Source organism: Scatophagus argus, chromosome 22 (genome assembly GCF_020382885.2).
Source record: "Scatophagus argus isolate fScaArg1 chromosome 22, fScaArg1.pri, whole genome shotgun sequence".
In the NCBI taxonomy this organism is placed as follows: Eukaryota; Metazoa; Chordata; class Actinopteri; family Scatophagidae; genus Scatophagus; species Scatophagus argus.
In genome coordinates, this window is record NC_058514.1 from 4,001,513 (window position 1) to 4,015,668 (window position 14,156).

General features: G+C 45.2%; 1 protein-coding gene across 1 annotated transcript in view; it reads left to right on the forward strand.

The window, feature by feature from the left end:
- Positions 1-4,454: 4,454 nt before the first annotated feature.
- The window catches only part of pawr (PRKC, apoptosis, WT1, regulator), a 57,325-nt gene continuing 47,623 nt past the window's right edge, over positions 4,455-14,156 (forward strand). The window contains exons 1-2 of the mRNA XM_046379680.1: positions 4,455-4,627; positions 4,949-5,644. Of these exons, the coding sequence (XP_046235636.1) occupies positions 5,078-5,644 (567 nt within the window). The 5' untranslated portion in view covers positions 4,455-4,627; positions 4,949-5,077. The remainder of the gene's footprint in view (positions 4,628-4,948; positions 5,645-14,156) is intronic.

Genomic DNA, 14,156 nt, shown 5'->3' on the forward strand with positions numbered 1-14,156 from the left:
ACATGATGACATAACGCCTCAAATGGCTGACAGGAAACAAATCAACAAGTGGGACCAGTTGAGTTGTTCATGAAGGTGCAAACTGCTTCCAGCTTTCCAAATCAGCTACTGGAGGCAATGAGCTTTTTAAATTTGTTATTGACAATACGTGTAGTAAATCATTAATCAAATAATCCTTCATGAAAATGAGACAAAATAATACCTGACTGAAATACCGCCTGCAGATTAAAGAATATGTTTTTTGGGCTTTTACAGGTGACGTAAATACACGCGTCTGATAATCTCATCAACAGCTGTTTGTTCTGTGTAGTGCTGACGTGTGTTTTTATACCAACTGCTAAAAACAGGAGTGTGAGTTCAGAAGACTTTTTTTGCAGCGTGTGCAGCCAGCTCAGCTAATACAAAGCCTGAGGAGGAGGAGGAGGAGGAGGAGGAGGAGCAGGAGTCTGGCCAACCAGTCGCCCACTGCTGCACCATCATCATCGTCCACAGATGGCACCGGGAGCCTTTGGAGGTCACAGGGGGGACGACGGACTGGATCTGTAGACCAAAGCATAGCATACCTGGAAACAGCCACAACCTTTAATCTCACTAATGAGCGTGTCACATCTCGTTTGTTTACTCCACACAAAAATCAATTCCTTTAAAGGGACTCCTGCACAGGGCGGCGCGGTGGTGCAGTGGTTAGCACTGCCACCTCATAGCAAGAGGGTTCCAGGTTCGAATCCCGGTCTGGGCCCTCCTATGTGGAGTTTGCATGTTCTCCCTGTGCCTGTGTGGGTTTTCTCCGGGTACTCCGGCTTCCTCTAGGTGTGAGTGTGTGATTGTCTGGCGACCAGTCCAGGGTGAACCCCGCCTCTCGCCCGTAGTCAGCTGGGATGGGCTCCAGCTCCCCACGACCCTGATGGATAGGCGGTATAGAAAATGGATGGATGGACTCCTGCACATCAGTGTCAGAAAGCAACCATTACTGGTGGATTTATATGGAGGACATGGTTTTTATAAAGCCAGCTCAAATATCTGATTTGTGTGTCTGTTTTTTGGGGGGAATTAAGTATAAATAAATAAGTATAAATAAAATCCTGATTTCCTGATGCAGAGTTCACAATATTCTCATCCCGAAGGCGGTGGAGGGTATCTGCAGAAACCAAACATCTGGGCGGGAGGCTTGGGAGAAACATTTCTTGAATACTTACTTACTCTTGGATAAACAAGTTCACAGAGGGGTGGAGTGAGCTGCCAGTGCGGGCTGCTCGCTGCAGAATTACCCACCTAATGGCTTCTGACTGAGACATTACTGTCACATAAATGAAAACGCGCGAACACGAGAGTGGCCATTACATTATGTTTTATATAAATGTCAGGTTACTTATGATGCCGGCACGCAGTTTATTTTCCCTCCCTCCCTGCCGCGGACGCGTTGCGGGTTACAAAGCACATGAAAAGGCCGCTCATTAGAGGCGCGGCCTTCCGACAGGACGGCGGCTGCTTTCAATAAATCTAAACGTTGAATAAAACTCTCGAGAGGGAGTCTGAGCACGCTTACTTTGGCAACCCCGTACCGGAATGTTAAATGGGATTGAGTTAAACGCAGCGTTTGTGTTGGCACGGAAGGAAACGCTCAAGAGCAGACAGAAATATGCTAAATATGCAGCAGCGTGACCCGGGTCCGTAGTTCTGGGTTTATTTTTAAGAGAGGCGCCTCGCTCCCCAAAACTGCTCCCCTGCTCCATTAGCCTGCTGATGTGCCCTTGAGCAAGGCACTTAACCCCCAATTTGCTCCCCGGGCGCCTGACAGTGGCAGCCCACTGCTCCTGTGTGTGTTTCACTGCATGTGATTTGCTGGGTGTTGCATGTGTGTGTTCAACTAAGGATGAGTCAAGCGCAGAAGACAAATTCAATGTGTGTATGTTAATATACATACTGCCAATAGAGCCATTCTGCTTCTTCTTCTTCGTTCTCCGCTCCTTTGCTCCACCAAAGTTTTCTCATTATTCGTAAACGTTGGGGAGCAGCCGTGGTCTAAAGGTTGGAGAAATGATTGGAAGGTCGCTGGTTCGATTCCCCCACTGGACGGGCAGGAAAAATTTGAGTGTGGTGGAGTGATAATGACCCCACCCCCCATTAACTGACTGATGTGCCTTTGAGCAAGGCACTTAACTGCATGTTGCACGTGTGTGTGTTTCAATCAGTAAATTTAAAAAAAAACAAAACAGGTTTGGCAGAGCTAACAGCTTATTATCTGTTTTCTGGTTTGTGAGCACGTGAATGGGTGTCACACTTTTTTTTTTTTTTTTTTTGCACCTGGACTGCAAAGAACCAATCAACAGCCTCTTAAAGGTGTTAAGGGGATGGAGGGGGAGGAGGGATCACATAACAATGATAAACTTGCCTGAAAGTCAGCGCACCCTTGAGAGCAGCAGACGCGCACAAATCTAACAGCAGAAGGCTGATGGCCGTCAGCGCGCTAAACTTATCGTGTTATTATCCTTGCATGAAATGAGGTTTGTGACAGTGAGCGCCTACAGCGGGCTTAAATCACAGCGTGGGGAGGTGAATGGCAGGTGGGGACGAGGGCTGAATACCGGTGGAGTGCGGAGTTATCGCGATGGAGCTTTGCGTCAGCGCGCGGCAGCTGGGATCCTGACGCGACGACGTGGTGACTCCGCTCAGCTGTCATTGGACTGTAGATGTTCAGATTTCCAGGTTTCTGATCAGTTCAAGAACCTCCCGTCAGTGTGGGCTTAAAGGGCCAGTTCACCCCAAATCAGCAATGCTTTTTACCTACGGTGCTGTTTATCCATACAAATAGTTTTGGTGTGAGCTGGAGAGTTTTGGAGACATCAGCTGTTGATGTCTGCCTGCTCTTGAATGCACAGGAGCTGTTTTTGCGCATCTATAGGACACCATGAATGTTGACATCCTGCCCTGTCACAAACACCATCCTCTCACCCACAAATCGTATCGAACTTAAGTATTTCCACGTCGTGCCACTTGGTATCGCACGTTACACCACAAACTGACAGAACAAAGTGAATAAAAGACGTTCAGATGGACCAAACAAACCAAAGTAATCACCGATGGTTATGAAAATAAAACTTCCTGGGGTGTGTAGGAGATCTGAATGAGCCTGAGCTGAACAGGGAGGCTCTCCTCTGATCAGGGCCGCTTCGATGAGTCACCCAGCGCCTCAGGGAGCCGGTCTGTGAGATCTGCGTGGGAGAGCTCGGTCGTCGCCAAACGCTCCTCTGCGCAAATGCTGCGCTCCAACTGCGCAGCTATCAAAGGCCCATTGAAGGCTGAAAACCAGTGACACAGCGCTGTCTGCGTGAAGTCAGGGTCGTCAGAGTCTTTTATAAACACACACTCGAGCTTGGGTGAATTTCGCACTGCTGAATGCTGCTTTCAAGGTCCTCGGAGATTAAACTTAAGTGAAAGACGTCATTCCGGAGGTGGGAAAAGTCAATGTCAGTTTTATTCAGAACATTTTTGAAGGATTTACTCTGGAATGATGTGATGTGCTTCCACATGACGGTCCTTTATGAGAGAGAAGAGCATCGTGTTGTACACAAGGTCACCAAACTCATCACACAACGTTATGGGCTGCAAATAAGCTTTATTATTATTATCGTTATTGTATTCCTTCAGTCTATAAAATGTCAAGAAGAATAAGAAATGGCCTTCAGGTTTTCAGGGTTTTCAGGTTCAGAGTTAATTTATCTTGGCATCCGGCATTCAGTAACATAAATAATAACAGTGTATTTAATTGTATGTAGAACACAAAGCAAAGTGTTTCACACAATGACAGAACAAGGCGAATAAAAGACTTTAAAAAAGTCAAAATGCCCTGTGACCCAATGACCCAAATGCTTCGCTGACATAGTTTTCAATAACATTTATTTAACATTAATTAACAAATATAAGCGTAAACCAGAATTTATTTCCAGTCTGATGAATTACCCTGACAGTCAGTTAATTCATTATTCAAATTTTAGTTGATTTTCCTCTCTTTATTACACTGATGTAGCCACGCATTATTAAACTATATTATGATTCTTTAAATTGTGTTTAAAAATACTGTCCTGAAGAAAATGAAAGAAAATGAAAATGAATTTTATAAAGATCACTATAGCCTCATAATGGAAAATAAGCCTTCCTTCTGTAAGTTTTAAAAACTATAGAAAAACAAGGTCACACCAAAACCGCAGCTTACTCAGAAACTATGTTGTAACTATGGGAATATTTATTGATATGCGATAGAAAACCATGACAGAAACATCACAATAAAAGTCAAATAAAGCATGACAATATATGAATCACTGTCTTTACGAGAATATCACAAAATGCCTTTAAAAACGGCCATAAATCGTCTCAAACGGAATACAAGCCCCCAGAGGGAACATTAAAGGACCATTACAGCGACTTAATTCAAATGCCGAGCCTCGCAGTCGCTTCGGCTTCAGCCGGAAGTGTTCGGGTGTTGTCGGAACTCAGCCGGTGTGCCAGAGGGCAGAGCGAGCGCGGCGGCTCTCGGCGCTCCACACCAGCGCCATTCATCTGAGCGGACCGCGGGCACACCTGGGTGGACCGAGGAGAGCAGTTTGGCGACGGAAACGGCTCCACACAGGTGAGTTTCTACCTGCTTTTACAACCTACGCTCTTGTCTCGTCAGCTTTATCTGTTTTTGCACACTCTGGATTACTTTTACTCTGAAAAAAAAGAAAAGAAAAGTAAAGTCATTAGAGATAAGCCGGAGAGCTGCAACTTCTGCGCAGATAAGTTTAAGCTAGCAGCAAACTTTACAGCCTGTTATTACCGACGCTCGGTACGCAACGTTAGACACGACGTGGAACATCTCGGCGTGAGGAAAAAGAGCCAGAAAAGTCCGTTTGGAGACAGTTTTGTTTTGTCGTGAGGCTGACTTTACTTTCCTCCTACCTGTCAACAGCACTCGTGTTAATCACTTGAGGAATGCGGTGCCATTAGGGACGGGAGCCGAGAGCTGAAAGTTCACATCAACTTCAAACTGCACGTTAATTCCCACCAACTTGAGGAACTTGTCTAAACTGAAGGGATTATGGCCACGGGCGGATTTAAATCAAACGCCACGACGGACTTTTTGGAGGAATGGAAGGCAAAACGAGAGAAAATGAGAGCTAAATTGCTGGGGGACATTGCCGCAGCCACCGGTGCTCCGTTGGGTGCCAGCAACGCAAACAGCACCGGCAGCCGCCACGCCGCCCCGCCGGCCGCCGAGCTCACCAACAACGGCAACCCGGACAGGAGCGCCTCCACGGCCAACTGCCACCCTTCCGCCTACTCTGTGGCTCGGTCCTCCTCCGGCTCGGCTCTGAAGAGACCCGAGGAGGAGGCGCACCACGCTGCCCACCCTGCTGCACCCGCGGCCGCCCCGGCGAGCAGCCTGAAGAAAGCCCCGCCTCAGCCGGAGAAGGCTCCGTGCGCTTCCCCGGACTCCAGCCCCATGGCGTGCAACGACAGCGACAAGGAAAGTCCATCACCCAGCAAGGTCAAGGAGAAGAACAGCAGCGGTCCCAGCGCCAGGAAGGGCAAAGGACAGATTGAGAAGAGGAAGCTGAGGGAAAAGAGGAGATCAACAGGTGTTGTCAGCATACCATCCAATGAGGTGAGCCAGTCCAGCTTATGTTTATTGTGACTCTCAGGTGATGCATTTAAGTGGATCCCTACAGGGGATCTGTTGGCTGGCATCTCCACAGGGGAGGTCAGAGTAACAGATACAGAACAGGTATCTCAGCGGGATGGGGGTCTCTCTATGTTGTGATGGCGGTGGCTCTCGAAACCATCTCAAAGAGCCAGTGACAAGCGTTATGAGGTAATAAAATCTGCTTTGTTTTCAGCTTTAAGTTTCCAGTACATTACATTTGTTTAAAAGAGAGCCTAAAGTGTGTTCTGGGCAGAGCGTGTTGCAGTTAAGAACAATTTAGCTGCAGCCAAGAGTTATTTTCACTGAGTGTCAGTCCTTTTTTGATTAATACCTCAGTTGTTTTGTCTGTGTGTTGTCACCCGTTTGGACATCGACCACATGGCTTGTTTTGTCTAACCAGCAGTGCAGAACCCAAACATTTTCACCTTACAACAATATAAAACAGAGAGAAGCAGGCAAATCCTCCCATTTTTGGGTGGGAGCTGAAACTGGTGAACCTCTGGCTAAAAATGATTGATTGAATGTCAGGATGTGATAAATTCTTTGCTGATCACCTAACTGATTAATCAGCCGATGAGTTGTTGAGCACTGAATGTAAGTGTCAAAAACGTGACGCTAACCCAGCAAACTTAGCAGTTAACACGTTAAATCTGTAAATGTTGCACATAATTAAGATGGAATCTGAGATAAAACCAAACTGGGACAAACATGAAAAGTCACCAAAGACTAATGTGACTTTATGTGTTAATTCGTGGTTGATTTGCAGTGCCAACACGGCGTGTTTACCCTGCAGGTTGTTATTACCTATCAGCTGACGTGTTCGCAGATTCTTGTTGTATTTGTTATAAGCTGATAAAATTGACCTCCTCTTTGTATTGGTCAGGCTGTAATCAAGAAGAAAATTAGTGGGTCTGCTCCTGAATACGCGTGGCCACAGATAAACGCGGTCCTTATCGGTCGGGACCAGGGACTTATGGGTATCAGATCATCAGGTTATCTTTGGTGCAGGCTGACACATCAGTGCTGCATTTTATTGTTTTATTTTTATAGATTGGTTTTAGGGTTACTTTGTGTTGCTGTAGTTTGGCTTATTTATTTATTTTCCTCCTTTGTAACTTCACATGTGTTATGTTTCTTGGCCTTCTTTCTCTTTAATGTCTTGGGACCATGTTGGAAAAATGTTCTCACTTTATCACATCTGTGAAAACGAAACAAAACAAAACAAAAAAAACAAGTAAAAGTAAAAGCACTCGTTTCCCCAAAGTCTCCACATTCCTGTCGTACGTGTGGGTGGAGATGGAGGGAGGGAGGGTGAGGGTGTTAGCTGGTGGTGGAGGTGTGTCTTCATTGTTATTGAATTTAAATCATGTCACACTCTCGCCTAATTCCTGTGGTTCAGACACATGCAGGAACTCTGATACGAAGCCGTGCGAGCCGACGAGCACTGCTGGCAGGTCCTGTGGTTATGTGCACTCACGCACACACACACACACACACACACACACACACACACACACACACACACACACACACACTCAACAACAACAACACACACACACACACACACAAAAGAAAAGCAGTCAAAATGTTGGAACAAAAGCTTTCATTAAGGTGGTGGTGCTGCAGTGCCTTTAGACGTGCTCCATGTCTGTATCGCCTTCTCCACCCTGAGCTCGGTGCCCTCGGGGGGTTTGGGTGGGGGGGGACAACTTGGGAGTTCGACCAGTTCGTGGGTTGGCGCTCCACATCCTGTTATTAGGTGCTCAGCAGTGCCGAGCGAAGCCGTTTGAAAACTGGTCACACGCCAGCGCTGTAATGCTGGGCTTCAGCGCTCCGGGCTGTGCCAGATATGTTAGATGGAGCCCATAGGCGGCTGATTATGTAGTGCAGTGGGCGACCTCACTGTTACTGGATGGGAGGGGGGGTTAATCTGATGAAGTGGTGAGCTGCTTTGTGTGAGCGAGGCAGGGAGGAAGAACTGGAAGTCTCAGATCACAACTGAAAGTGGTGCTGCTACAGTTTGAGGAAATGTCCCAGATAGACTTGGACAATATGGATTTTTCTTCAGCCGATACAGATAACCGATAGTTACCTGCTTCTCATGGTTACTACAGATAAAATAGTCCATTATTTAACCTTTTTTTATATTAAAAAGAAGCTCATAAAGCCAATTTTGGCCGATTATGCAGTTACGATCAAACTTTTGGAGTGTCCTGATTATGTTTTTGCACATGTAAACATTTCAGAAGCCTGGGTGAGTCCTGAACCTGGTGAGAAACTCTCAGAGCATCAGCATGGGTGTAAATTTAACTGCCTTGTGAACAGCTGCTTTATCAGTTTGAGTAGTCATTAATAGAAAACCTATGATAACATGCTGAAAAGGAAGTGAAAGTCTTATAAACTATGAATGTCCTGATCGATTTTTTCTTGGCTCAGATCCCTTCAGTGTTGAAGTCTGATACTGAATTCACCTAAACATTGTTTGAATGTGTATCTGGCACAATGAATTAAAATCTGGTGACAAGTATACGTGGGTCACCTACCATATTTTCAGAAGTTATCCAGTCCAAATACTGAAGGATGCTGGCTTAAAACCACACTGTTAGTTGATCTGATTATGACTTACATGAAAGTTAACCTGCAGAATATGAAAGTGATGCAGTCTGCTAGATTGTTTTACAAGAGGAGAGGTATCACTCTGAGTTATGAGAATTATAAAAACTCATATTTTCTCTTAATCTCTCAGATGTGATGAAGTGCGATTCTGCAAACTGTGGAAATCAGAGGGAAACATAAGAAAGCTGGCAGCACAGCAGATGTTTATTCCTTTTTCTCAGATGGTTTGCTTTCTCCTGCTGTTGCATGTTTAAAAAAACAAAAAAAGGGGGCAAACTATGCAAATGAAGAGTCCCTCACACAAACTCCCTTTTGTGATGTGAATATGAGCAGGCAGGTGTGAATGGAGATGGCTGGGATTATCTCCCTGCTTGTTCTGTGCAGCATAATAGCTGCCGGGGAGCCCAATCTTCTGCCTGTCGAGGCTCCAGCGGCCTGATAAAAGCTGCCCGCGTGACTGGAGAAAAGACATTTGTGCACAGCATCGGGCCAGGAAAGTGTCTCCTGCGCTCCAGGAAGGTGTCTTCTCGTCTCACCTAGCTCGCCGTCTAAGCCTGGAGGGCATTGTTGTTTATGCTGACCGTTGACCTGCTCGTGACGTGCTTATGCAACAGAGGAATTTGGAAACCTGTGTGTGTGTGTGTGTGTGTGTGTGAGAGAGAGAGAGGCTGAGCAGCGGTTTCTGAAAATGTTCTAGGTTGTGATGTAAGCATGTCGGACATGCCGCATGCGGTCTGATGGCGATTCATGTCGCTCACTGAGCAGCTTTTTTAATGACCTCACTGAGTTATGAGGCTGCGGTCAGACTTTTCCAGCCGGGGGGTGTGAGTTGCGTTTCATGTGGACGGCTGGACGTGCCCCACGGGGGCCACTTCTGCCGGGGAATGTGGAGCCCCGTCGGCCCCTCGCAGCTATTTGTCTGCAGCGTCACCGAGGAGGTCAACGGGTTCAACGTGCGATGCTGTGCCGAGCGCTCAGGTAGTTAACACCCTGATGATGGAGGCACATGGCAGACAAGAGAGGTCCTTGTTTAAAGCCATCCTTTGTGAATCCAGAGGTTTGTTAATACTTTAGTTTAATTCAAACATACAGTGTCCTGACCTCTTAGAAACCGCCATCCCGCTGCCAGATGCTGTTTCCATTTGTTGGAAGTGTGCAGCCATTAAAAACATGGAGTCTCTGAGTTTGGAAATGTCATAATATACTGTAGCTTTAATGAAAAGCTGGAATGTGATACTGAAGGTGATAAAGTCAGAAAGTGTGACTTTAACAACTTTAAAGCTACTAAAGGGAGTATTGTGCATCTTTCTTGTTACATGAAATAGAAAAAAAAACTTGACTGCTTGTTTGAACATCAGAAAGCTTTTTTTTGTGTGTCTGATTACATTAAAAGCAAATTTATAGCTTTAATATGGAAATGTTGCGTACATATTGCCCTACATGTGTAAACATGTGCTCTATGTGTCATTGAGTTTAGCCACCAGCTCTCTATCTGCTGTCTTAAAAAAACTGCCCCCACTTTCATTTATCAGCAAACAAAACCCTCCAGACACGTTTTAAAACACATAAAAATACTCTGCTGTGACTAATATTTTGTTTTCCCACATAAAACGTTTGTAATAAAGGAAGCTGGAAGCACATTAACTCTTTGTCCCATGTTGAGTAATTCTGTATCTCTGAAGTGTGCAAGCGTCTTCCCCTTCAGTAGAGGAATGTCAAAACACTTCTGTGGTGACACACGTTGGACAGATCAGACATTTTAGAGGACATTAACATGACAAACGGGCTTCTGAGTGGAGGAGATGTTTAATTTCAAGCACTCTCGCCTTTTGTTTGTGCCCGGATTATAATTTTATTCTGCGGCGAAGTTCAGCGAAGGGTGAAGTTTTTACCGTTTGCTTGGTTAAGGGGCCGCGCTGAGAGCAGAGTTTGGACAACATTAGATCTGGTTTTACCCTGGTGCAGCTGCAGAGAGCACATGGTTTGACTCTGAAGAAGACGCTAACGAGAGCGACCGCAGATTTGTGAGAAGTGAACTCGGTGTCGTGCGAGGCCGCTGTCGCTGCTGCTCGAGCCTCCACAGCACTTTGTGGGTACTCCTGTGCCGTCTGTGTGTCGAAGCTGACGCCTCCTTTTCCCTTTTTAGGCCCTGTAAAATTTGATAAAGTTACATGTTGCCAAAAAAAAAAAAAGTTGAATTCATTGTATTGTGAAAAAGCCACATTTGTCACCTACCAATACCTTGAATGTTGTGAATCGCTGCCATCCTAAATGCTTGCAGTTGTTTGTTTATCAAATATGAACAGACTCTCAGTTCACAGGTGTGCAAAAGAATGCAAGAATGTTGATTTGCGCAGCGTGGAGTGCGTTTCACTTGCTGGTAAAACCTTCTCCAAACAAGGGCACATCATCACAGTAAATACCACAGGGGTTTAATCATGGACTTAGGTAAGCAAGGAGCTATTTAGGCAGGGTGTTTTGTTTCTTTCTTTTCACTTCGTGGTTGAACAACAGGAATGCCCATCTCTTTAATTAAAACACGTGTTTCCCAGAGCGAATTTTTCCCAAGGCCAGGAGTTTCCAGTTCCCAAGAAGAACATTTTGTCTGGTTGACTTACTGGAATGAACTCGGGGTTGTTTGCGAGGGCCGCTGTCACTGGACACGTTTCAGAGGGCTGACTAACACAAGTCCCAGTTGAGATGCTCTGTGAAATTTAAGGGAATTCCAAAGAAGGAGGAAAGAGGGGAAAAGAAAGAGGAAGTCTTGCTCGCCGGCTTCAGCTGTGAAGTCGTTAGCAGCTCAGACCCTCTTCGAACAGGCACCTGGGGGTCTCTCAGCACTCCATAAAACACACAGCAGCCCCGTAATGGGACTCGGCGTGTGGTTTTGTTCGGTTTGTAGGAATGTTACATAAACTTCACTTGCCATTAAAGTCACCCGTGACTCGGTGAGTGACCATTACGCTGTCAGATGGCATCGGATCACCGGATTAGAGCTAAAGAGGCCGTGAGAAGGAACAGTTTCGCCGCCGTCGGTGAGACAACTCAGCGCCTCACTTCGTCATTGTCTGCGGCAGGATATCCAGTCTCAGTACTTTTTGTTCTGCATCACAGAGTACCAAAAAATGTCAAGTACCAAAGGTCATTTAAGGGAAGATCAGCTCAGAGTCTTGTTTACAACTTTAAAAGTGTAAAAAAGTTTAAACCTTTTTGTTGTGCAGCTCGATTGCGAGTTTTGCCCTCTTTTGTTGAGTGAATACAACATATTTGCCTACCAGCAGAGATTTTGCTGTCCTGTCCATACAGTGTCAGCTGTCACTTCAACATCAGCCATCACGTTATAGCTTTTTGCGGGCATTGTTGCAAATTAGTGAGCAGGATGGTTTTAATGATCGTGTTGGACTGATTTGAGTGTCAAATTTAAAGCAGACAAAATGTGAAACTACTGTGCACAAGTTTCTCTGGTCGCCGTTAGCCTTCGGTGTGTTCGAAATCTGAACATCTGTATTTGGGGAACAGCTCGTACTTTCTGTTTGATGTTCACTCTCAGCTGTTAGATGTGCACAAAGTTCAAAGTCTGTGTTATCCAGGTCACTGCTCTTTAGTTATGGCTGTTGAGAACTTAGCGTGGAGCAGACTGTAGATCATTACTGAAGAACAACGTCCCCTCTTGCACAGGAAAGCACAGTCATGCAAAACCGGCCCTGAGACCGAGCCTCCCTGTCGGCCTGCAGGCACACCCTGAGCGCTCCAGTCAGCTGAGGGTAGTACAGTCGACTTCAGTGACACTGAGCTGCTGCTGCTGCTGCTGCAGGCGGACATTACTCACCTCCCTGCGACTGCGTGCTGAACACGACTGCTTTCTTTGTGGCTAATGTTTAACTGCTGAGTGTGTGTGCGTATCCAGATCGGGACAAGCGAGCTTGGCATCAATTCAGTGTGGCTGCATGCTTTTGAATTTTGAAACAAACCCCCGAATGGAGCGGAAATGATTGATCCTGTGGATTTGAGGCGGTCGAATGTTGTAAAGGCCATTGTTGAATAAACTGGTTCAGGCCTGTGTTCAACGGGCCCTGACCTAACGCAAATGTAAACATTTAACCAAATCCACTCTGACTGCTTTCTCTGCAGGCGCAACACAATGTCAGAGTGAATAGCCTCGTCCTCGTCTGACCCTGGACTCAGGCTGATGTTTCAAAGTTCAAGTCAAATCATCTTCACTCAGATATTTTACACTTTTTCATCATTTGGCGTAATTCTCCTCCTCGTATCCTTCGTCTTCATTACCAGCATTCACGCTGAGAACATTAACACGATCTGGTGTGTGTTGTGATAACTGAAATAGAAATTTGCTGTCTGGGGGTTTTAATCCCAAGAGTTTATGGAGACATGCGGAGATGGGCGATAATCGGTTTGATGCTCCCGCTTTTTGGAAATAAATCTCCCCCAGCTGTGTGGTTGTTGGGGAACTTTGTGTACTTAGCTGCCGGGAGTCTTGCGAGTTTGACAGCACGCAGATGCGATCAGCGGGGGGTGTTGAGTAACAGATTAGAGGAGCGGGTGAGTGTGTGTTGTGATTTTGTGTCTGTGATGTGTAAGCTATTTGTCGGACATTCCTGTGTGTTTGCTGACCACTGTGGGGAATTTGTGAGTCAGCCCCAATCAGGCCACTCTGCATGATTAGGCATTTGGGAGCCTGTCTGTTTATATTCATTAAAGTAGAATTACTTAGAGACCCGAGTCTTCTTTTTCCCACTCCATTCTATTTTAAATGCTGGTACACATTTTTTTTATTCCTGTTTACTCATCTGAAAAACGTCGTCTGAGCTCTGCAGTAGGGGAAGGATTCAGAGTTTTCTTAGGAGGGGTCTTCAAAAACGAGACTTTTGAAATTGGAAATAACTTTGGCCCATGTCTGTTCATGTTGGACCAGCTTTAATAATGCAGATAATTACAAAGATGCTTTTGAAATTAAGAACACAAGGTAAAAACAAAGGCAAGTTCAACATGCCTTTATCCTGTACTTGCACCTTCTGGCCACAGGGGTCACTGTTCAGAAAATGTCCCAAGGTCTCACTTAAAGAACTAAGAAGAAATAATATCAAAATGAAAACTGGCCACATTTATGTTGTTATTAATTATCAATTTGTACATATTTAAGGAGTATTTTACATGTTTAAGGAGTATTTTACATGTTTAAGGAGTATTTTACATGTTTAAGGAGTATTTTACACGTTTAAGGAGTATTTGTGGGGGTTTTCCAGGTGGAGTCTTGATGTAAAGCACACATAATAAACGCAACAAAACACAGAAATCATCCGATGTCAGTGCGGTGTTGGACAACATGATTCAAGATTCAAGAGTCTTTATTGTCATTATAACGAAATTTTGTAAAGATTGCACACATATAAATAGCAGCAAAAATTTAAAATGAACATGCTACTGCAGCACCTGTTGCAGGTCATCACAAAAGACTTCACATTAATTCACATTCGAACTGAAACTCTTAAATTTCACACATACAGTATATTCATGCATATTGTGAAACCTGCTCTCACAAGTACAACTGTGAGCTGAGAATGAAAATAATGAGATTCCCAGCACCAGCTGGGCTTCTGACCATTCAAATTTAGAAATGTTGACCTTTAAGTGTTGCACCTCCATAGGGTTTGATATCAGAATATAAAGCTGAAATGCATCTCTGTGTCCCAGTTTTTACTTTGCGTTTAAAACCATCGGCTGTGGTCCCTTCAGAACGAGACGATTGTGCCGCTGAGGGACAATAAGCCTCAGTTATATTTGTATGAGTGAATGCACACCGACAGGCTGATTTTTGTCTGCGGTCTAACAGGTTTCA